General features: G+C 33.9%; 3 protein-coding genes across 5 annotated transcripts; 2 read left to right on the top strand and 1 right to left on the bottom strand.

The window, feature by feature from the left end:
- Positions 1-3,399: 3,399 nt before the first annotated feature.
- Positions 3,400-9,059, bottom strand: LOC101261356 (thioredoxin-like protein AAED1, chloroplastic). Of its 2 annotated transcripts, none has more exons than XM_004246660.5 (9): positions 8,814-9,059; positions 6,875-7,016; positions 6,727-6,772; positions 6,225-6,284; positions 5,525-5,561; positions 4,840-4,919; positions 4,645-4,736; positions 4,050-4,110; positions 3,400-3,604 (listed from the first exon to the last, which is right to left on the bottom strand). In XM_004246660.5, the coding sequence occupies exons 1-9, from the start codon at positions 8,995-8,997 to the stop codon at positions 3,539-3,541; spliced, it is 768 nt and encodes a 255-aa protein (XP_004246708.1). In that variant the 5' UTR covers positions 8,998-9,059; the 3' UTR covers positions 3,400-3,538. The 2 variants fall into 2 exon arrangements, with proteins under 2 accessions (XP_004246708.1, XP_010326026.1); XM_010327724.4 differs by having other exon boundaries at positions 6,875-7,001; positions 8,814-9,058.
- Positions 9,060-10,999: 1,940 nt separating this feature from the next.
- LOC101261649 (adenylate kinase) lies at positions 11,000-14,365 on the top strand. The gene is made up of 4 exons (XM_004246661.5): positions 11,000-11,464; positions 12,605-12,745; positions 13,543-13,815; positions 13,984-14,365. Exons 1-4 carry the CDS (start codon positions 11,177-11,179, stop codon positions 14,125-14,127), a joined length of 846 nt encoding a protein of 281 aa, XP_004246709.1. The 5' UTR covers positions 11,000-11,176; the 3' UTR covers positions 14,128-14,365.
- Positions 14,366-16,721: 2,356 nt separating this feature from the next.
- On the top strand, positions 16,722-23,448 carry LOC101261950 (probable serine/threonine-protein kinase PBL7). 2 transcript variants are annotated; one of them, XM_004246662.5, is made up of 5 exons: positions 16,722-16,971; positions 19,102-19,289; positions 21,056-21,245; positions 21,321-21,712; positions 22,715-23,448. In XM_004246662.5, the coding sequence occupies exons 1-5, from the start codon at positions 16,872-16,874 to the stop codon at positions 23,018-23,020; spliced, it is 1,176 nt and encodes a 391-aa protein (XP_004246710.2). In that variant the 5' UTR covers positions 16,722-16,871; the 3' UTR covers positions 23,021-23,448. The 2 variants fall into 2 exon arrangements, with proteins under 2 accessions (XP_004246710.2, XP_069145327.1); XM_069289226.1 differs by having other exon boundaries at positions 16,742-16,971; positions 19,102-20,276.
- Positions 23,449-23,720: the final 272 nt, after the last annotated feature.

The following is a 23,720-nucleotide window of genomic DNA, read 5'->3' as shown; positions in this document are numbered from 1 at the left end:
ATGGTTATGGTGATAGTGTTAGACGTAGTTCATATGAGTTTAAATTGTTGGATAAAATCTAAGGAAGAATTCTAAATATGTTCGGCTCAAGTGTGGTGATAAGTTCTTTTATGGTTTCGCGTTTGGTAACTAATATGGTTGAATTCTTATTGAAGGATACGATAAGATCGATGTAGAGGCGATTAATAATAAGCTAAGATACATGAATTCATAAACATCTTCAATGTACGAGCTAAGGTTGATAGATAATAGAATTGTGTTACATGGTTGAGATCAAAATTCAAATTTTTCATTTTAGTCCAAATTTGTAGCAGTGTTTTGTCAAGATATAAATTGATAAAATAAGAAATAATCGACCACATTGAGTGTTAGGCATTCGGAAGGATTTGTGCATGGTTTGAGTCGTAAGTTTGCTACTCATCTTTTTCTCTTCTATTATTTTGTTTCTCTCCGTCATTGACCAAATTTGAGCATGCATACTATTTCAAATGTTTTCAAATGTATTGGATACTGAAAATATGAGCTTGGAGGAAAAATAATTATTCAGTCAACCACAAGTTAGCAAATAGGCAGAAAGAATGAAAATAAGCATCATCTGATTTTGGATCCACTCCAACCCCTATTGGATTAGTTACCACTGAAGAAAATATCTATTCTTCCTAGAATCATTAGTCGTAATCAAAGTGGCTTTTGTCAAAGCGGTAGGGACGTTATTGAAAATATTTTCTTTGTCCAGGAAATTGTTAATGACATTAAGAAGTCAAATCGAGGTGTAATGTCATCATTAAACTTGACATGTCTAAAGTATATGATAGATTGTCTTGGTCTTTCCTTTGCTTTATTATAAGACAGATTTATGTCAGTATTTGCTAAAACTTCGTGCGGTACTCGACAACTTACTCACAACTTGGATTGTTGAATGGATGATTTACAAATGAATGGGTCTCCTATTTATACTACATCCTAAGGGCCTTAGTGTAAATAAAATTTAATATACAAGTCCTTTTACTAACTACACTTTAGTCCATATTTTAGAGAATTCTACATTGTCTAGAATATGCTAAAGTCTTCTACAAAGTTGTAAAGTATTCTAGGGAATTTACTAATCTTTCTTCAAAGATCTAGAAGGTTTTAGAGCTCTCCAGAAACCTCTTCAAGACTCTAGCTCCTTCTACCCCATTCGGACTTCAAATTTGGCTGCAATTGTGGTGGGACGTCACATTTATCTCTAATAACCGGTACTCTAGCAGACAAGGTTTCTTTATCCCCCTGTTGAACTTCTCTCACAAATGCTTAACTCTCTGCATTTAAAGGTTTCTACCTGAATATTTATGGTTCACTGATTAATCATCTTTTTTTTTACAGATGACACAATCATTTTCAGCAGTGGAAACAAGACGTCCCTCCAATTAATGGAATCCTATGCCTGGAAAAGTCTTAGACAAAGGAGAAACATTTCTCAGTTTAATTCAAGACTTAATAACACAAAAAGATGTTCTTTATAAAATGTCATTTGTAGCTTGGAGAGGCTATGTATGACAAAAATTTCAAGATTTGAAATTACTTGGTAGAAGCATTAGCAGAGGGAGTTGAAGAGAAAGCATATCGAAATTGTCCTTGGTAGAAGCTATTTGCCATGAATTACAAACACAATTGAAAGCAACGAAATCTTCAATCACTTTAACACGATTCGCAATCAGAACAAGGAGATCATGAGCTTTGTTGGTTTAGCTAGATACTACCGTCGATTTGTCAAGGGATTTTCTTCTGTTGCTTCCCAACTGACCAATTTGACTAAGCAAAGTGTTCCATTTGTGTATTTTTTATGTGTATTTCTCAAATTTTTGCCATTTTGGGGGTATTAACGTAGTATTCGGACATTTTCACATAGTTACGAAAAATAAGTAATATTTTGTTCAACTATTCATCACGAAAATTCTAAGGTCATTGGTACAGTCAAAAAATATTTGATGCATTTTTTTACATTTTCAAGCAGAACAACCTCAACGACAGGTACCATCAGTCAAAGAATGCATGAATTTAAAATGGCATGTGTGAATCGGCTAGGTGAAATTTACGTCATCCATTTAGCATCAATCGATTTTTATTTGCATTTGACGTGGCATGTGCACGGTAAAAGTGTTCTAATGTTGATGGATGAAATGGTAATTCTTTGCTGCATATAATCATAATAATATTACACTTAAAGATGCACCAAATGATCCACGAAATGCCATAATAATTAACGTATGAATGATGATAAAAAAAAGACACTCTAAGTTGTAAAACCTATAAAGTCCTCAATCATATATGTTAAATCCCATAAAACTCAACAACCCTAAACCCTGAAGTTGTAGAACCATAAAAAATTTAACCTAAATGTGTTATCTGCAATATGTTATGTGCTATGTGTAAGATGTTATGTTTTGTGAATAATATGATAAATATGATGATGCATGTTACTCTTCTTTTTGTTGTTTTGTTTGTTTTGTCTTTCCTTTATCATTATTGTTTTGTTTTCTTTTTTCCTCATTTTCTTTTGATTGTGCTTGAACATTTTCCTTCCCCTTTTGATTTTGTTCCCCTACTTGTATTTTTTTCTTTGTTCTTTTGTGGAGTGCAACAAGTGTACCATTGACTTCGACTCGTCCTTAGCTCTTTTATTAAGGTATTAGATTTAGAATATATTACTTAGATTAAGGTTTATGGTTTACGACTGAGTATTTTTTTATGTTTCTAATCTTAGTTTAATGGTTTTATTATGGGGCAATCCTGTCCAATCCGCCATAGCTTGATAGGATTCGAAGAAGATGAAGAGGATTTTAGGGCAAATAGAAGGAATTTGAGAGTGTTTTTTTTATAACAGGGAGGGAGACAAAGGACTTTCCTTTCGAAAAACTTACATAAATATATTATAATAAAAAAATATTTATCAATCATAATTCATAATTATAATATTTTTTTAATTAATCACGTATGACAAAAAATAATAATTTATTATTCATATATATTGCATATATAATTTATTTTTAATACATATTACAAATTCAACATATTATTGCTATAAATGGTAATAAATAAAAAATATCGCTAAAATTAATAATTATTTATTTAAAATTACTACTCCAAATAGTTTTTCCTTTCCTATATTCACAAGGGTTTGGAATGTCATATGTTTTGGACTTGGTTTACGAAAAATTACGTGAAAATTGTCTAATTGATATATATATATTCATTTAAGTATTTTAACTTTACCCTTTTTTCAAATTCAACATTTAAATTTTAGCTTAACTATTACAATCTCTAGTCCAAGTCTATCAAAATTCATTATTTTAATTTTTACCTACCACCCTACCTCACGTAAAATAGTCACATTTTCTCTTAATTTAAATCGCGTTGTTCGTGGAATAATAACTCTAGTATTGCTTATTTGAACCAACAGTGTGGATTGTTCATGTACTAGTTTGTGTCTATCGAGATACGTATCTCTTCAAATTGTCTGTATATACACATAATATATAGACTGTATTGATTAAATTTAGCCTTGTACACAGCAAGCATTCAAGATTTCTTTTATATCTGGATCATCACCTGCTTCTTTGTCCTGCCACAATCAAGAAGATAACAAGAATTATCCAAGTTTCATATGATAAAATCATGACGAAATTTCGAAAATAGCAGAACTTTGAGCCTTAATTATCAATCATAGCTATAGTTTAGTTAATTACCACATGTAGCAATAATTTACTTTAAAAAAAACTCGTGATACATTGTGTCAGTTCACTCTATCTGTTGTATTTGTTCACTGTATATCAGAGCGGAGTCAATACAGCTCCACGCGAACAGATACAGAATGAAACTGATAAAACTCAAACTCTAATTATGTATTGAAACTTGTAAATCTCTGTTGAGAAGTAAAGCCGAAAACTAACTAATTGGAGAGCATGAAGCTTCGAGCTATTCTCAGACAATGACGAGTTATTTAATGGAGTATAAATTGTGTATCAAGATTGAGTCAAGATTGAGAAGACGAAGGGACGGAGACTTACCTTGTGAATGTATGTAATGTTATTTTTACCAGGACCTGCAACAATAATTCCTCCTTGTCGCCTGATAATTTAACAAGCTTATTAGTTTCACATGTTACTGCATTTGTGTTGTTTTGCACAGAATTATAAAGAATCGAACAACCAAGAATGTCATATACCAACTATAAGCTAAAATGATAGTGAAACTATGGCTTATGGTTTACCTATAGATAAACGGAAATGATGAAATTCTTTTATGTTAGCTTAAAACCCCATTCACTTCAGGTGGATTTTACAACAACGGAATTGCTTAGATAAGCTAATTGTTCCTTGTTTTCTTATTACACCAAACTTGATACGGTGTTAGGAAATCAGGAGTCAACCATCAAAATTGTGCAACTTCTAGAAATAGTAAGTCTCGTCCAATTACAAGATATGTACTTGCACTATTAGCAAACAGATTCAGCAACATACCCAGTGTAATCCCACTAGGTGGAGTTTGGGGACGAGAGGGTGTGACCTTACCCCTACCTCGTGGAGGTAGAGAGACTGTTTCCGAAAGACCTTTGAAAAACAAATCAGAAGATTATAATAGCAGATGAGGAAAATGACTTACCAGCCACCTCGTGTCCTGGTGTCCTTTTCGAAAGAAAGCTCCCAATCTTGTCTATAGCCTTCCATGTATGCCTGTATTATTTTCAGACCCGCCTAGATTTGATGTAGATAAGAAAAGATGAACAAGACCACTATTAGAATACATTGAGAAGCTGGAAATGTTACACTTCATGAGTGTCGGTCTAATTTGCATTACCCCGGGAGTAAATGTGGTTGTAATGCCAGACACAAATCTCAGAGCCTCATAAGACCTATAGCTTGGATCAGCATAAACCTCTGAAATAAATGAATCTCCGTCAGGTGTAATTTTTTGAAAAATTCGCATACAAAGAAAGCTTTGAAACAAAACCAGACTATACTTTAACTTAATAAGAATGCCAATGTAACAAACTAGCAACACTTCCAGCAGCTGTCTTACAAATGAATTCTCGATTTTTTTTGGGTCGTGACAGGTTTTTGTCTTCTGGATCTTTCTAATTTGTATAGAAGAGGAACATAACATCACATGATCAGGCCCTGGTACTTTCTTTCTCTTTATGTTCGAGGATGGATGTACATTTTAGTAGTGAATGATGTAGCAACTCTCTTAGCCGTTTTGTGAATTTTTACCTGTTTTAACCCTTCCCGTAGCTTTAGAATTATACACATCAGATATAATATATCTTATACGTCAGTTCTTCACATTGTTAATTCCACTAATGCTGAAAATTTTCTTTTAGGGGAAACTGTAACTTATAGTGCAATAGCATTGAGGGAGGTCACTGGTCCTGTGGAGCATATATATCAGTGGACATTTCTAGAACCGAGTTCATGGGATATTCGGACGTCCAGTAACAGACACTGAGCCACTGCGGACACAAGGTTTTTTATTTGAAACTTACCTCCTTTAAACTTTGTTTGCTCGTAGAATTTTCTGGCCTGGAGAAAAGAAAAGAAGAGGACTCAAGTCATAACTCAATCCAGCTTTACTGAGCTCTTGAAATCATAAAAGAGCAAGAAACAGAAAGGACGAAGAAGATCCTTGTAATAGAAAAAGCTTCTATTCTTGGCGTAATACATAAACAGACTCAAACTTCGCCGTAACTGGTAAGTAACACTCCAATTTTGAGTATGCACATCTAACACCATAACTCGTCTCCGTTATTCCAGTTGGACACTCCACTTAAAAAATGATTATCTAGACACCTCCAAAATGTATGTGTCACGTCAAAGTCGAGTATCCACGAGACACAATGTGGACAAGTTGGAGCGTTTAGTTGTCAGCTATGACCAAGTTGAGGTGTCTAGATTCCACTCACAAAGTTTGAGTACTTTTACTTGTCAGCTGAGGTCAAGTTTGATCGTTTCTTTATCAATTATGCCTTTATTCGTCATACCCAAATGATTACGAGAGTTGATAAGCAACTTCTAAGAGTGGGATGATGTTACTTAGGACAAGGAAATGGAAGGTGTCATAACTGGTTAAGATTTGTTTGTTGTTGTTGATAAGTAACCATTTAAAAAATATCTCGAAGGGGAACGAAAAAAGAAAGTTAATCTGTGGATAAGCAACTCAGAGCAAGAAGCATCGCTGCTATTTACCTGATCAACACTACCAGGTCCAATCAAAACAAGTGCGACTCCTGCTGCATCCATCTTATCCTGTGAACAGAAAACAGTATAAGGATGTAAACTGTAGTAATGGTGGAACTTAAGGATATGTGCACAGTCATCGGTGTGGTTAGAATAACTTTTTTAACGCACTGAAGATAACATAAATCTGAATTAAAACGACAACATACTCAGTCTAATCCCACAAGTGGGATCTAGGGAGGGTAGTGTTCATGAAGACTTCACCTCTACCTTGGGAGGTAGAGAGAATGCTTCCTATGGAAAGTATGGTCTGTAAACTATGATATGTACGTTATAGTAGACACTGCAACTTATGTTATTCCCACGACTTAACTCACCAACATCAAACAAGGATACTAAGACAAGTCATTTGGACCTGGAAATACATTAGTCAGCTTTGGGATAGTTTCAGCAGAACACATGGAAGAAAAACATGATAACATTCGTAAATGTAGTCAAGAAGAAGCATTACCTTCTCAGCTGCAAGATAATCAGCTCTTATGCGACAAAGGACGCATCTGCAATCGGGATCTAGAATAAGTAGCACATACTTCACCAATAACATGCTTTTTGATTACCAGTTTTGGAAGAAATAGAGCATAAGGGCATGGAAAGATTACCCAAAATGACGAGCAAAGGCAACAACTGCCTTCCTATCTTTCCACAAATCCGAAATAGGTACTCCTTGTCCATTCAGATCAAATACTTGAACATCGTCCAACACATTGATGGTGTCCTCACTCACCACTGGAGTCTCAGTTTCTATTTCAATCAATACTCTAATATTTATTAACAAACTAAACATCTTAATTATCATTAGTAGTCAATGAAGTGTATTGAGAACCATGAGGTCTGAGGTTCAGTTCCTAACGGAGGCTAAAACACTAGGTGATTTTTTCTCATCTGCCCAAGCTTTGAAGGACAAACTGTGTAGATACGTGTATAACATACCTTGAAGAACTATCATATTTTATAAAAGGACCCCTAAAACATATCTGTTGGATTGGGACATCTGGTTATCGTGTCACTTTGGCCCTTGAGCGCGAATGTGCAACCTGCATTCGAGTCTTGACTACAACAGTTCGTATTATTATGGAGTTTAATTGATTCTTTACTTCAATTGACATACTAAAGATAGTGGTATTCCCGTCGCCTTCAAATCTTGGGTCTGCCTCTAGTTATGAGTTCGGCATAACTAGCAACTTAGGCTCAAACCCCATATTTGTTTCGAGAAATTCATTTAATATGTATAAATAATCTATCCAGAATCCAATATACGAAAGAAATTGTGATTTGAACCCAATGTACTATTTCTCTAATTCACATAATAACATTAGTCATTAATTTATAAACACACACTCAACTCTTGACTTCACAAGTAACTACTCCAACTTTAGAAGTGCACGTCGTGCACGTCTAGATACCTCAATGTATAGTCTCAAAGACCAACTAAACACTCCAATTCGCCCGATGTGCCTCATGGACATCTACAACACTCAAACTTTGAATACGTGATACAAGTTGTTGTATGTCAAGTGGACACCCAACACTACCTCTATAGTTCACATAATATCACTAGACATAATATATAAATAAACACTTAACTTGGCCTCACCTAGCACGTAACTACTCCAACTTTGAACGTGTACATCTACAACACCTCAACTAAGTGTTAACTAGCAACTAAACACTCCAACTTTGAATGTGTACATCTACAACACCTCAAGTTAGTGTTAACTAGCAACTTAACACTCCAACTTTGAATGCGTACATCTACAACACCTCAACTTATTGTTAACTAGCAACTAAAGACTCCAACTTTGAACGTGTACATCTGCAACACCTCAACTTAGTGTTAACTGGCAACTAAACACTCAAACTTTGAGTGCGTACATCTACAACACCTCAACTTAGTGTTAACTAGCAACTAAACACTCCAACTTTGAACATGTACATATACAACACCCCTCAATTTAGTGTTAACTAGCAACTAAACACTCCAACTTTGAAATTGTACATCTACAACACCTCAACTTAGTGTTAACTAGCAATTAAACACTCCAACTTTGAACGTGTACATCTACAAAACCTCAACTAGTGTTAACTAGCAACTAAACACTCCAACTCCAACTTTGAACGTGTACATCTACAACACCTCAACTTAGTGTTAACTAGCAACTAAACACTCCAACTTTGAACGTTTACATCTACAACACCTCAACTTAGTGTTAATCTCGCAACATAACACTCCAACTTTGAACGTGTACATATACAACACCTCAACTTATTGTTAACTAGCAACTAAAGACTCCAACTTTGAACGTGTACATCTGCAACACCTCAACATAATGTTAACTAGCAACTAAACACTCAAACTTTGAGCGCGTACATCTATAACACCTCAACTTAGTGTTAACTAGCAACTAAACACTATACCTCATGGACACCCAATGTTGACGTAACACATAAGTTCGAGTATCCAACTGACACAGTAAATGCGAATTGAGGTACATACTCAAAATTGGAGTACTTATAACAAGACAAAGAAGATAAGCTAACCTCTGGAGCTGTAGATAACAGAGGAGGACCTGTGGGAGGCAGAAATGGCTAGAAAATTGGGGGTTAAGCTGAAATTGCAGTTGAAACTAAACGGGTTTGTTGTCAAATTAACATTGTGAAGTGGGGTTTGACGAATACTTCTGCTAACTGCCACAGTAAGACCAGAATTGAGAGAAATCGCCATTGACGTAAAGAGTGTAAAACAGAGGATTCTTGAATGCTTTGGAAATGTGGAAACTAAGCTTACACGTGGTTAAATATCCCCTTCTTAAAAATATTTTAGGAATACTACGTGACAATTTACGTCTTACGTGATATTTTTCTTGTATAACGTAATATCGGACGTAAATTCATTTTGTTTAATTTTATATAAGTTTAAGTGTTTATAGATATACGTTCAGAGTTTGGAGCGTAGATATTGGTTGAAGCCCTAACTTTTGGTACAACAGAAACCGTATCCATTTGTCACGATTTATGTACTTTCTCCGTTTCAAAAAGAATGTTTTTATTTCCTTTTTAGTCTGTTTCAAAACGAATGACCCCGTTCTTTTTTTAGCAACACTTTAATTTAAATTTTTTAAATGACATATTTAAGACCATAAGATTAAAGGATATTTTGATATATTTGACATAACTTTATTTTTTCGTAAACTCTGTTCCAAGTTAAATTAGATTATTTTTTTTAAAACGGAAAGAGTAATATGTTTGAAAACTTGGTCACATCAAAACATATGTTAATATTATTTTATAAGTAGTTGAAAAATAAAATGTAAAAATACTATATTTTAAAAATAGCTTAAAATTTAAATAATGTATCACATTAATATGTTTGAATTTAAAATATTTGTTTAAACTAAATTCTTTTTAAAAACGAGATTATAATCTACCTAATTTTCAATTTTAATTAATTTTATATCTCTAATTTTAAATAGATAATTTTATCAACTTATCATCTTTTATTTGCCCTTCTTTTTTTTTTCTTTTATAAACTTTGCATATTACAAAATTTTAATGTATGGAGTTATTTTTCTTTATCTATATCTATATCTATATCTAATCTTCTATATCTATAATAAATGGTTATAAAATACCTTTAAAAAGTGCCACCAAACTATCTAAATTTTCTTTTTTTTTTAAATAAACGTGTGAAAAAGTATAGAAGATAGAATATTCTTGCACCATGGCATATTCGAAATTATGGGTTGATCTTTTTGAGACATAAATTATAATAAAAAATTCCTTTTCATAAACATTTATTAAAAATATATAAAAGAAAAATATGATAAATAATTCGAGATTATTAACTTTAATAATTGTCTAAAGATTTATATTGTTAAAAAGATAAAATAGCGAAATAATGATATTGAGATGAGTATACAGATGTACTAAGAAAGATATGAAGGAATACTAATTTTCGAAATAAGATGGAGGTGATATATGCAATTTGATAGATAAAATGAAGGAGATGAAACGTAGATTGTTCAGATGTATGATAAAAAGATACATAAATATCAATTGAGGAGGTGTGCGATTTGATTAATATGTGTGTATCAAAGAGGTACATATAAATTAAGAAGTGTAGAAGAAAGATGATTAAACAAAATATGGCGTATATACAACTTACTTAGAAAAATGTAAAAGTCAAAAATTAAGTAAATTGTTATTCCTTTTGTCTTAATTTATATGACTTACTTCATTTCTAGTCCGTTAAAAAAATAATAACATAATTCTATAACTTTAAAAATACTTAATAAAATGATTTATTGCAACACGTATTTCTATCATTCATTTAGACCACAAGTTTAAAAGTATTTATTTCTTTTTAAAATTTCATGTCGAGTCAAACAGTATCATATAAAATAGGACAGATAGAGTAATATATAATCAATCGTTGTTTCATTTCTTTTACCATTATTATTATTATTAATATTATTATCATCACGCTCATACTATCTTAATCTTCAATTTAATTATCATAAGTTATTTCACTCCGATCCATTGCTTCAATTACCATATTATTTGTAGCTGCTACTGTAATTACTCTCTCTTTTTTATACACGGCTTCTTATTACTTTATTTTCTTCCCATACTTGATTTAATATGCTAATTTAATTAACTCGAAAGTCTATCAAAATTCAAAAACAACTTTTTTTACGTTTAAATAGAAAGACTATGTATACATCGTCACGTTATCGAATTCCAACCCAATAAATCCGGGTCGATTCATTTGACCCGTTAACATAGACCTAGAAATTTTCAATACTCTTTCCTATTTACTAGGAAATCGCCACCCTTTTTCTCCCTTTTTCCCTTTTTCTCTTCACACTTCTCAAGAAAAATAACTCCGGGAGAATTTTCCGGCAATGGCGGCCATGATCCGCCTGTTCAGATCTTCATCATCTTCATCATCTCTTATCAGTAGATCTTTATCTACAGCAGCTGCATCTGAGACAGTGAAATCCCGATCTTACCCTCATTCTACAAGTGTTGAACCCAAGGCTAAATCTGTTCAATGGGTCTTTTTGGGTTGTCCTGGTGTCGGAAAAGGTACATATGCTAGCCGTCTCTCAACCCTTTTAGGCGTTCCTCATATTGCTACTGGAGATCTTGTTCGTGATGAGTTGAAATCTTCAGGTCCTTTATCGAAACAAGTATGTTGAGCTGCTTGTCCCTTTTTTCTTCCAATAAATTTGAGTTTTATCTGTAAAGTCAAATACTTGTTGCTTAGAGTGCATTCGTAATTTTGAGATTGATTTGTTGGTGAGTTAATCGGAAATGGTTTCTCTATCCCACAGAAGTAGTGATAGTAGTGGTAGGGTGTGCGTGTATCCTACCCTCAACGGAGTAGTTGTTGTTGATTTCACTTAGAGTGATCGAAAATAGTATGTCTACCCCATAAAGGTAGGATTAGATGTGTGTATATCTTACCTCCCCAGACCTCGCTTGTGTTAGAGTCGCCTATGTGTTGTGTAGAGTAAAGCGGATGTGGAATTTAAGACAGTGTATGTGTGTGTATATATATATATATATTTTCATTTTTTGTATTGAAACTTTAAGAGTTGGAGATAGTGGGTGCTCATATCAATTGCTTGTTTGCTTTATCCGGCCGCGGTATTAAGATGAACTCAAAACCAGCTGTGGGGTTGTAAAAATGTGATCTTTGTGATTCAATAGTTACTTAGCTCTTAGATAAGTCTTATCTGATTCTAGTAAAGGTTAGATCAATATGCACTGGAGCCTTATGAAGGAGAATGGAGGAAGTTTTTAGGTCATTAGGTGTCCGAGGCACAGATGGATAACCAAAGATTGGGAAAATGATTCTTTATGATAGGGAATGAAGGGATGGTTGACTAGATTGGATCTAATTTGGCAGAGAAGAGACCACGGAAATTTGATCCATTCAGGTAATGTCTGGAAATAAGTTTGGTGGAAGCTTAATAATTGGAAGGAGGCCTTATCTAGAGTTTTACTTACTACTCGTATATTAAGTATGCTATGTTGTTGTCAGAGGATGAGACTATTCCTATACTTTTGGGGTCTCTTTGAGTCATGATTGAGATTCATACCAGTACAAAATATAGACATTCTTGATGTTTTTATTTATGTTTTAATTTTTATGTGTTAGCCTGAGATAATCTAAAATGGAGCTATATGGTAATTGAGGATTCATATGGCCGACCCAGCTTGAGTTTGGGATTGAAGCACAGTTGTTCTTATTACATGCATTTCCAGCTTTATGGTGTTACTTCATGAAATTTGTTCATCTCCTGATTGGCTTCATCGTTTTTCAGCTTGCAGAGATTGTCAACCAAGGGAAATTGGTTTCAGATGAGATTATACTGAATTTACTATCTAAAAGGCTTGAGAGTGGGGAAGCTAAGGGTGAAGCTGGATTTATACTTGATGGTTTCCCTAGAACTGTGAGACAAGCAGTGAGTATACATTTAATTTTCCTGCATATAATTCTGTCGTTCTCAATTTCTCCATGCTTTACCTCTTGGCTACTGTCTCCAAAAACCTTGTGTATTGAGATTGAAATGTTATGCTCTGGTTATCTAGGAGAAAACGGAGTATGAATTAGCCACTCCCGTCTTACCGAAAAAGATAGAAGTAAGAAGTCAAGGCTAAGTGCTGCTCAATTTAGGTGTCAATGTTAAATGCATTAGCCTGAATATGGGGAGTCAAGAATGATGCTTGGAATAGTGTATTGTTGTATTAGTTACTTAAAAACTTCATAAAATAGGATTTTATCACCACAGTTCACTCAAGTAGCTTCTTGAATGCCTGGGAATTTCTGCCCTGTTCACGACTTCACGCTACTTCTTTGTCTAATATATATGACTTTTGGTAAAAAGCATTGTGACAAGACTTCTGATTTTAGTCTTGTCGGCAGAGGTATAGGAACTGGGAAAGAAAGTTAAGATCCTTTGCAACAGTTTACTACCTTTTTGTCAATGAAAAGCAGTGTTCAGGAAAGCGAGTGCTTCATCAAGTGTGAAGCGGGGCCTTATCACTTTTTTCCGCTTCATGCTTCCCAGAACACTGATGAAAAGGTACCCCCCCTGTATGTGGCTGGCGGGTTTTGAAAAGAGGATGGAAGTGATATCAAAATTCTGTTTCGTATTCTAGTAACTTCTCCAAGTACATTTGTGTAATCAAAATTTATCTCAGAGGTGTAAAACAAAGTTTTGTGCTAGTTATATAACATTCGTGTCTATTTCTGCATCAGGAAATATTGACTGAGGTGACAGACATAGATTTGGTGGTTAATCTCAAGCTTCCAGAGCGGGTATTGGTTGAGAAATGCCTTGGCCGAAGAATCTGCAGTGAATGTGGAAAAAATTTCAACGTGGCATCTATAGATGTCGCTGGTGAAAATGGGGCTCCTAGAATCAGCATGGCTCCCCTTAATCCTCCCTCTCAGTGTATATCAAAGTTAATCACTCGAGCAGATGATACAGAAGCCATTGTGAAGGAAAGGCTCAGTATATACTGGGATAAGGTACTGTTCTGATATTTTAACCACAATATTTTCAAGTTCGCTAATACTCTAATAAAGCATTTTTCCTCAACACGAGTAACTACTATCAGAGCAACACTCACAAGTTAACGCCTTAACAGTCATTCAGCATCTATGCTATCTGATTCTCTCTCTTATTTATGATTGCAGAGTCAGCCTGTTGAGGACTTCTACCGTAGCCAAGGTAAGTTACTGGAATTTGATTTACCGGGAGGCATCCCCGAATCATGGCCTAAGTTGCTGGAAGTTCTCAACCTTGATGAACAAGAACATAAACTGTCTGCTGCAGCTTAGTTTCTCTCCGCTGCTTTGCTTGTGTGCTACGCGTTAAACAATTTTGCAGAAAAAAGAACATATTGATTCGTTTCCCTTCTATTTTCCGCTTAAATTTAAGTCAAAATAACAAACCTTTTGAGTGTACTTTGAAGCCGTAACAATACGGTGGCATCCATTGTTGAATTTCGAATTCATATGAAGAGGTCTGTTGTACCATAGTTTCAACTAAAGAGTTATAAAGATGATTATTTTTTTACAGTTGTGTAATAAGCTTATAGTAATTGATAACATTCTGATTTAATACTTAGGTAAATGACATAATTTGATATATGCAACTGATATGGTTTTGTTTGGTGCATTACTAAATTAATCTTCAGTCAGAGTACTAAATGCTCCAACTTTGAGAATTCACACAGACACCTCAACTCGTTCTCATTGTCTCATATATATATATATATATATGTATATGTATATGTATGTATGTATGTAGGTATTTTCTACAAATCAACATCACCACCACCAACATATTCGATATAATTTACAAGCTAATAATATGCAAGTTATCTTGTGAAACTAGAGATATTATTTCCGATAGTTCCATAAGATTTGCTACAAGTCATTAATAATCTATATATATATATATATATGTATGTATGTATGTATGTATTTTCTACAAATCAACATCACCACCACCAACATACTCGATATAATTTACAAGCTAATAATACGTATGCAAGCTATCTCGTTGAAAATTAGAGGTATTATTTTCGATAGTTCCACGAAATTTGCTACAAGTCACTAATAATCTTCTTGTAATTATTTTTCTGCAGTCTTAATTAATTATTCACTTTGTCCACTTTTAATCGTTATGTTACTGAATTTTAAAAGTCAATTTGATTAATTTTTAAAGTCAAATTAGATTACATTGATTTAATATTTTAGATAAAAAAATTTAGATATTCAAAAACTATACAAAATAGACGAAAATAGTACTATTTATAACTATCTCTTTCTGCTGGACCATCAAAGTTAAATGAAAAAAAAAACAAATTTGGAGGATATATTGTTTTGAGCCACACATTTTTCATCTTCATCGTACGTAGGAAATAGAAAATTTATGAATGAGACATTAATTGCTATAAAGGTATCAAATATCGTATTTGATGATAAAAAAATATCACGTGAAAATTGAAATTATTTGTCCTGTTCGAGTTATTAAGGAGTAGGAAAAAAGATAGGAGTGTCTTTTAATTATTAAATCGCAAAATGTGCTTGAAATAATCAAAACTTATGAATTCCTTTTTATCGATCTTCTTAATTAGCATCATTTTTTTTAAAAAAAAAATTAACTTAAATAGTAGTTCACCCTATTACTTAAATTAAAAATATCTGATATAAAGATTTTTTAAAAAAGTAACGAAAACATTTTCGATATTATGTAATATTGTGATTTACTCATTGACCAAAAAAAAGGGGTAAATATTATTTTAACTAAAGAATCTAATGACGTGTTAATGAGACGACTTTATTGGTAATTAGAGAACTAATTTATCAATAAATTAGGTTGGAGATTTTGAAAAAGAGTATAAATAAGAAAAAAAAATTTAATTTTTTTTTTATGTAATTAAAGAATGGAGGTATCTTAATTTCATAAATTATTTAGTCAATTATATTTATTTAAAAAATGAAATCTTTAAACACGCATAGCTTAGGACATGTCATGTGTTAAAATATTACCAAATATCTACTTACTTGCCACGCACTAATACATTTTCTCTTTATTTCTATTTTTTTAATTAATGCTAAATTAACGAGGAAATATTTGATAGCTGAATAAGAATTAAATTATTTATTTATTATTTTTGGTAATTTATTATATTTTTGTGATACTTGATAAGAATAATATATATAAATTATAATGATATTTAATTCATAATTTAGAGACTCGTATATTTAATAGAGGTAAAAATTATAAGGGTCAATTATCCTTAGATTTAATAGTACTAATTATTTACCAAGTAAGTTTAATAAAGAAAATTTGTCATGTAATTTATCAATAAAATAAAAATCTCATATGATAGTAAATACAATTGCTTATATCTTAATTAGAGAGTGACGGAATGTTTAGAGGTGTTAAATAAGTGAATTGAGTTGAAATTATATATATTAGACGAGTTATAGAAATTTGGTCGAGTCTTGATTTGTTTAAGTTTACTTTGTTATCAAATATGTTGATTCAAAATAGGCTAAAAATCAAATTGAGTGATCGTCGCCTAATTCGATCCACTTATCTCAACAATTTTAATATATTACTATTATTTAACTTTTATAATCACAATTGCAAATTTCAACTCAAGAAAATGTTTAAACTCATTTTTTATATCTGAAAATATTAAGTATTTTTTCATTCTTAATCAAATATATGTCAGTTTAAATCCATCATGTCGTTAAACTATTTTTTCATACGATCTTCCTACGATATGATCTTATAGAAAAATAATTTAACGATAAAATGATAGACTTAAATTTGAAACTTTTAATTAAAATTACGAAGTAAAATTTAAGAGAATATATTTATTTATTTATTTTGGTCAAAAAAGGTTTAATATGACTGTGAGTCTCTCTTCTGTCTGTCATTTCAGCTGTGAAAGGGCTTTTTCTTTTTTCCCTCTCTCGTGTGTAGGGTGCCACTCTTCAATACTTTGTGTATATATATAGTCTATATTATGTATAGAGAGAGAGAGTAGAAGGAGGTGAGAGAAATGGGTTGGTTTCCATGTTCTGGAGCATTGAAGCAGACCTCAAAGAAGAGGAAGAAGAAGAAGAAGAAAGATTCGTCTAATTCGGTTCAACTCGGTTGTGGTAACTATAAAAATGCATATTTTTTCGTATAAGAAGACTAATTTAATGATTATGTGAAATGGGGTTGTTGTATATTTGTCAAATTTCTAGTTTTTATTGTGATTTTGGAGGTTTAAGTTTTAATGGTTCTGTGAAATTGGTCTTTATGTTATTTTGGAGCTTCAAGTTTTAGTGATTCTGTGAAATTGGTTTGTTGTATATTTGTCAAATTTCTAGTCTTTATTGTGATTTTGGAGCTTTAAGTTTTAATAGTTCTATGAAATGGGTTTGTTGTACTTTTGTCAAATGATTTGAAGTTTTTTTTTTTTTTTGTGATAATTTTGTGAAATGGATTTGTTGTATATTTGTCGAATTTCTCGGTTTTATGTGAATTTGGAGCTTTAAGTTTTCATTTTCAATGATTCTGCGAAATGGGATTGTGTTGTATTATTGTTGAATTTCTCTAATTGGGGATGATTCAGAGCTTCAAGTTTTAATGATTCTGTTAAATGGGCTTGTTGTGTTTTTGTCAAATTTCTTAGTCTTTGGATGATTTTTGGAGCTTCAGTTCTACATTATTGCTTTAGTTTTACATTATTTAGAGAAATTTTGGAGGTGTCTAAGAACTCCTAGTTTGCCTAAAAAACATGAGGAATTTGTTAACATTGAATGAAATGAGCCCGAATTGAGCAAAATGATATAGAGGATTCATATAGCCGACTCCAATTAAATTAGGATTGAGGGACAATTGGTTGACTGATTGATTGCTTTAAGATGTACAGTTGCAACTGTTTGGTGGCGTGGAACTATATCCCTTTTGACAATCAATGGTAGTTATGGTCATTTTTTGCTAATATTTAGGGGTATCCCCAACCTGCTAAATTTTGCCTTATTGCTTTGGTTGTTTTCATGGAGTTAATTAGTAGAGACGAAGGATTTAGGAGGTGCCCGAAAATGAATCAGAATGTAGTATGAAGGGTTTTAGGAGCTAGTTTTGTGGCTTAAGCTGGCGGATATTGCTCTTAAATATGGAAGTGGTTAAGTTTGCCATCCGGTGACTTAGAACAATGTCAACTGTGCTTTAGGGTGAAGAAGTGAAGATGTCTCTTAAGGTTGCATGAAAGTCTGTTTCATGGTTTCATCAGATATATTATGTCAACGAGCATTTGCGCTTCTATGATCAAAAGGAAGCATAGAAATGACGAATGAAAAGATAACATGGTGAGCTGTCAGTAATCTTAAGGTCAATTGGCACCCAAAGGTGTGGCTAGCAGTCAATGACGTTTGAATAGATTATGGGAAACCAAGGTTCAAATACCAATAGAGACAAAAAAACACTAAATGATTTCTTTCATTATGTAAGTTTTGGTGGACAGAGTTACCCGGTAAATATGCTGATGGGGAAGTATTAGGTACTCGATGGATTAGTTAAACAGTGACAAGTTTGATTACAATATTTATTTTAAGAGGAGTCTTGAGGTCAATTATTCCTGTCTCCTTTCTGGAAAGGAGCAACTTTGCTTCTTTCCCTCCCCATTTTTAATGTTTTTGTTTGTATTAATAAGGTGAGATATACTAAAACAAGAGCCATCCAACTCTAGTCAACTCCGCAAAATTTCTTTTAAGAAAAAAATGAGGAGCTTTCTATTGGATATCCAAGAGTTTCAACTTCTATTTTACCATCCAAGTTTCACAAAGCTACTTTGTTATGCAAATTTAACTCATCTCTTTTTCTTTTTAATGTTCCATCAGGTGACTCTAGAAAGTTTTCCTTTCCAAATGGACCCGGTAATGTGGGAACCGGTTGATAGGGAATAATAACGGCTGTTGCATAGTAGAAATGAATTCTTGGTGCTATTTACCGAGTTAGCTAATCCAACCATGCTGTTCTTACTGTATCTTGACTGTCACAATAGAAAATTTCTTGAGAGCACTCAGTTATTGAAACTGCACAATTTCCCAGTACATCAAGTGGTTGTACCAAGTTCTGTATCATGCATTTCCCAAGATTGGACTAATTGAGAAGTGATCTAGATCGTTTCGGCTTCTTGATCACCTAGTTGGCTATATTGATGTTTTTGAACTGTTTGGTTTGACTTTCAGTTCCGTGTTTTTTTTTTCTTTTGTAATTTCTCTTTTTTTCGTGTTCAGATAAGTTGAAGGCAAAGACTCTGTTAGGTTCAAAGGAGTATGTTAAGGATGGCGAGTCTGGTCAAATTGGAGCCAAGATTTTTAAATTTCGTGAATTAGCAGTTGCAACAAGAAACTTTCGAGGTGATTGTCTTCTTGGAGAGGGAGGATTCGGAAGAGTATATAAAGGGCGGCTCGATTCCAATCAGGTCTTTTCTGTCACTTTTTTCTTTTCAATAATGGAATGAAGTTCTTTTTTCGGTCTCCATCTGGTAATGCCCCCAATCCACCAGATTTTGGTTGAACTTGCTATTTTGTCGCATAGTGTTCATGAGGGAGATTAGTATGGTTTTCACTATTAAATTTCCTTTCTTCTTTCTTAAATTGTGTGCAAGTCTACCCTCTTCTTTATGGAAGGAGTAGGACGAAAATGACCTTGGTGTTTATCACTTCCTTTTGTTTATTATAATAATGGTAATGACGATGATCTATTGGTACGGGTGCTACTTGTGATGTGTGGGATATGGGTGCATGTCATAGGTTCAAACCCTGCCATAGACAACAACTTACTATAATCCATCAAGTTTTAAACCGTGCGCAACTAGTCCTTGTGGATTTCTCTTCTTTTGTTCCTCTTTTATGAAGCTCTCCAGCATATCCTTAATGCTGAAAAATACAGCATTTAGAAAGAACCTTGATGACGACTTTGAAGTGCACATAAGTGAGGCGAAGTGCGCAACACGTTTTGAGCCTTGCTTCAGGGCTTAAGCGCGCCTTTGATAACACTGCTTGCTAGGCTTTATAACATTTCATTTATATAAACATCAACCTACAAAACATGAAAATACAGAAGATATAAAAGCAGCACTCCGTTGTTGTGGTAGGCAATGCAGTTTGTCCAGTATTTTTCTCCACTCTGGTAAATCTTGGCCTCTGATATGTATGTGAAGGGCTACCTCTCTGCAGACTTATCAACAAAATAGTGAGCTACATTGAACCTTAGTCCATAATCCATTTCTTTCTCTCCAAATAATAGCCACAACCATAAATTATATACTACATATAAATCATCTGCTGCCAGATTTTGTTGTCGCCTACCTGTTAGCCCAATTAACATACCTAACACTTTGGAGGTGATTGCCTTCGTGGAGAGAGGATTTGAAAGAGTATATAAAGGGCGGCTCAATTCCAGTCAGGTTTTTTTCTGTTACTTTTTTCTTTTCAATATTAGAATGAAGTTCTTTTTTTGGTCCCTCCAGTCTGGTTATGCCTCCAATCCACCAGGTTTTGGTTGAACTGGCTGTTTTGTCGCATAGGGTTCATGAGGGAGATTAGATCAATCAACTATGGTTGGGGTATAAATGGACGTGGGCGGGGGATTTGGTGCATGAAGTGGAGTTACTGGAAAAATTGGGGTACTTTTCTCAAAACGAAATGAGCTTTTTGATTTGCAATTGAAACCTCAAAACTATTGCAGAGAGTTTGGATCTTTATCTTTTGATTTTGATCTTCTTCTGGCAATTTTTTAACAAAATCATTCGACAGTCGCATCACCTGTTATTGTGTTTGCTTTCATAGGTTTTCAGAAAGTGTAAAATATGGAGGTTACCTTTTCTTTTCTTCTTGCTTGTTTATTACAGAGGGTGGTTCCAAAGTAGGTAGTGGGCTGGCGGCCAATTAAGAGAAGTGAGGAAACTGAATAATTAAAAGCCGTGACATTTGAATTGTCTAAGAATTGTTTTGTGACGAGGGTAGTTAGTTTTGTCTTAACAATGGCCATGTGTCATTTAAAGATAATGCCACTTGGCTGTTTGTGGGATTCTGCCCCTGCTTCAATAAATACTGTATAAATATATAGATAGATAGATAGATATAGACTTTATCTTCGGGTACTGTGCTTAATAATATTGCTTTGGACATCTAAGATGTGGGCTGGATCTATGCTTTGACACCTCTTCTCATATATCTTCTATAGATTGTTGCCATCAAGCAACTCGATCGTAATGGATTGCAAGGGAACAGGGAATTTCTTGTTGAAGTGCTGATGCTAAGTCTGTTACACCATCCTAACCTGGTAAATTTAACTGGTTATTGCGCTGATGGAGATCAAAGACTTCTGGTTTATGAATATATGCCACTAGGATCACTGGATGACCATCTTCATGGTAAGTTCTTTGGTAGCCTCTTCCATTCTCTATGCATTTTTGGTTGAGATATGAATTTAAATAAGATATTTGCAGATCTTACGCCCGGTAAGAAAGTGCTTGATTGGAATACGAGAATGAAAATTGCAGCTGGAGCAGCAAAGGGCTTGGAATATTTACATGACAGAGCAAGTCCACCTGTAATATACCGCGATTTGAAATGCTCCAACATTTTGCTTGGTGAGGGGTATCACCCAAAGCTATCTGACTTTGGATTGGCTAAGTTAGGGCCTGTAGGAGATAACACTCATGTCTCTACTAGAGTTATGGGTACTTATGGGTACTGTGCACCAGAGTACGCCATGACTGGTCAGTTAACGTTAAAGTCAGATGTTTACAGCTTTGGAGTCGTCCTCTTGGAGATCATCACTGGAAGGAAAGCAATTGAATTTTCAAAAACTGGAGGAGAACACAATCTGGTTGCATGGGTAAGATATTTTCTGATTATATAATACCTCCGTTTCAATTTGTTCGTCTTACTTTCCTTTTTAGTCCGAGACTGTTTAAAAAACGAAAGCCTCTTTCTTCTTCTCTTTTGCAACTCTTTAATTCTAACTTCCCACATGGTTTTTATATAGTACAACAATATTAAAGGACATTTGGATATATTCTACGCATCTTTAGATTAGAACAATAAAAACTGTCTTCTTTCCTTTTTAAACTCCATGTCAAGTCACAACCAGACAAACAACAGAGGAAGTACCTTTATCTTGTTGTCTCCGTTCTTCAGAACCTTTTGGAAGATAAAAGAAGTTACTTCCTTTTTGCGTTGAAACAAAATACTACAATCATTTTTGGATAGAACTTCAATATCCCTGCTGTCTAGAATTCCGGATTGATACTTTAGAGGCTTCCAGGCTGATCCAGCCGTGCTGTCTATGTAGTTCGAACTCCCCAAAAATACCTCTTGAGGCATGTTCGATCCTCTAAAGTAGTGCATTTTCGGAGGGTCCTGCACAGGTGAGGCAACATTTGGAGAGTCTGAGCAACATAGATTGCAGTGAGGTTCAGTCTTCTGTTATTTGGACTACTTAATAAGGGAATTTGGATGTGTATAGTCCCACAAAGTGGAGCCTGAGGAGGTAGAGTGTCTGCAAACCTTACTCCTACCTCAGAGGTAGAGAGGTTTCCGATAGACCCCTGGCTCAAAAGAAAAACAATCCAAAGCAGTCCCAAACAAGAAGTAATGGAAGTACAATAAACAGCATATAATAAGAAGAAAACAGGTAGTAATAGAACACAAACTACATCAAAACAAATTCGATAATTATGGTACAAGGACAATAGATATTAAGAAAAATCGAAGGCCAAGAAACTATAGAGGCAATATTATGACTACTAATATGAATGGAAAACAACATTATTTTGCTATTAGAAAACCAATTTTATAGAACCAAGTTCAAATATTAAACTCATGCTCTCCTTTCCAGGCAAAACCGTTGTTCAGAGACCGGAGAAAATTCTCACAGATGGCTGATCCAATGCTTCAAGGACAATATCCAGAAAGAGGCTTATACCAAGCTCTAGCAGTTGCAGCAATGTGTGTTCAGGAACAACCTAACATGCGTCCAGTCATAGCAGACGTTGTCACAGCCTTATCTTACCTTGCTGCACAGAAATTTGACAGTGATACTGAGGGAGTTCAAAACCCACGCTGGACACCTGCTACTCCACCTAGGACGAGATGTGATGCTGATAAGAGACAAAAGGGTGGCAACTATGAACCTAGATGGTGATAGGAAGACTAACAAGTTGCTCTATGAACAAGTACATAACATCCAGACGAGTGACCTCTTGGATTACAGCTAGTTGAAGCTATAGATCACAGTACAAACGACAATCAAAATGCACCTCAAGTACAAGTTCAGCCAAACAGAACTTATATAGTGAATGACCGCCAAAATTTTGTACTCGGAAGTCAGACCAGTTATGCTTATCTTTCCTAATATCGAGTATGTGAGTGCGTAGTTATTTCGTGTTAGTGCAGTTTATGGTTTTGCTCACTTCCTGGTAGCCATGCACAGCTTGGAAATGTATTTTTTGTTGTACAAAGTGGGCTTGCCTAACCATTTCCGTGTGCAGAGTATTGTATTGTGAAAAGGCAAATTATGATGTATAATGGACAGACTCAATGATTGTATTTAATTAAATACATTTTTAGCCATATCTTTGTGATTAAAAAGCATTTACTTTAGAACAGTCAAAAACACATCTAAAGTATTTTTCTTTGGTTTTTTCATCTCTGAATTATCGTAAACTGTTTATCAGAACACAATTCAACTATCAATTGATCTCTGTTTCTACCTGAATCACTATAGGTAGGAAAAGCAAACAAGTAATAGTTAAGGTGTGTTTCAATAAATATTCAAAAATGAGATATTTTAAGAGTATTTTTAATCTTCTAACTCAGAAATTTAATTGAGTATTGAAATGAAA

Source organism: Solanum lycopersicum, chromosome 9, assembly GCF_036512215.1.
Source record: "Solanum lycopersicum chromosome 9, SLM_r2.1".
Lineage (NCBI taxonomy): Eukaryota > Viridiplantae > Streptophyta > Magnoliopsida > Solanales > Solanaceae > Solanum > Solanum lycopersicum.
Note: the sequence above shows the minus strand (reverse complement) of the source record. Positions and strands in the feature narration are given on the sequence as shown.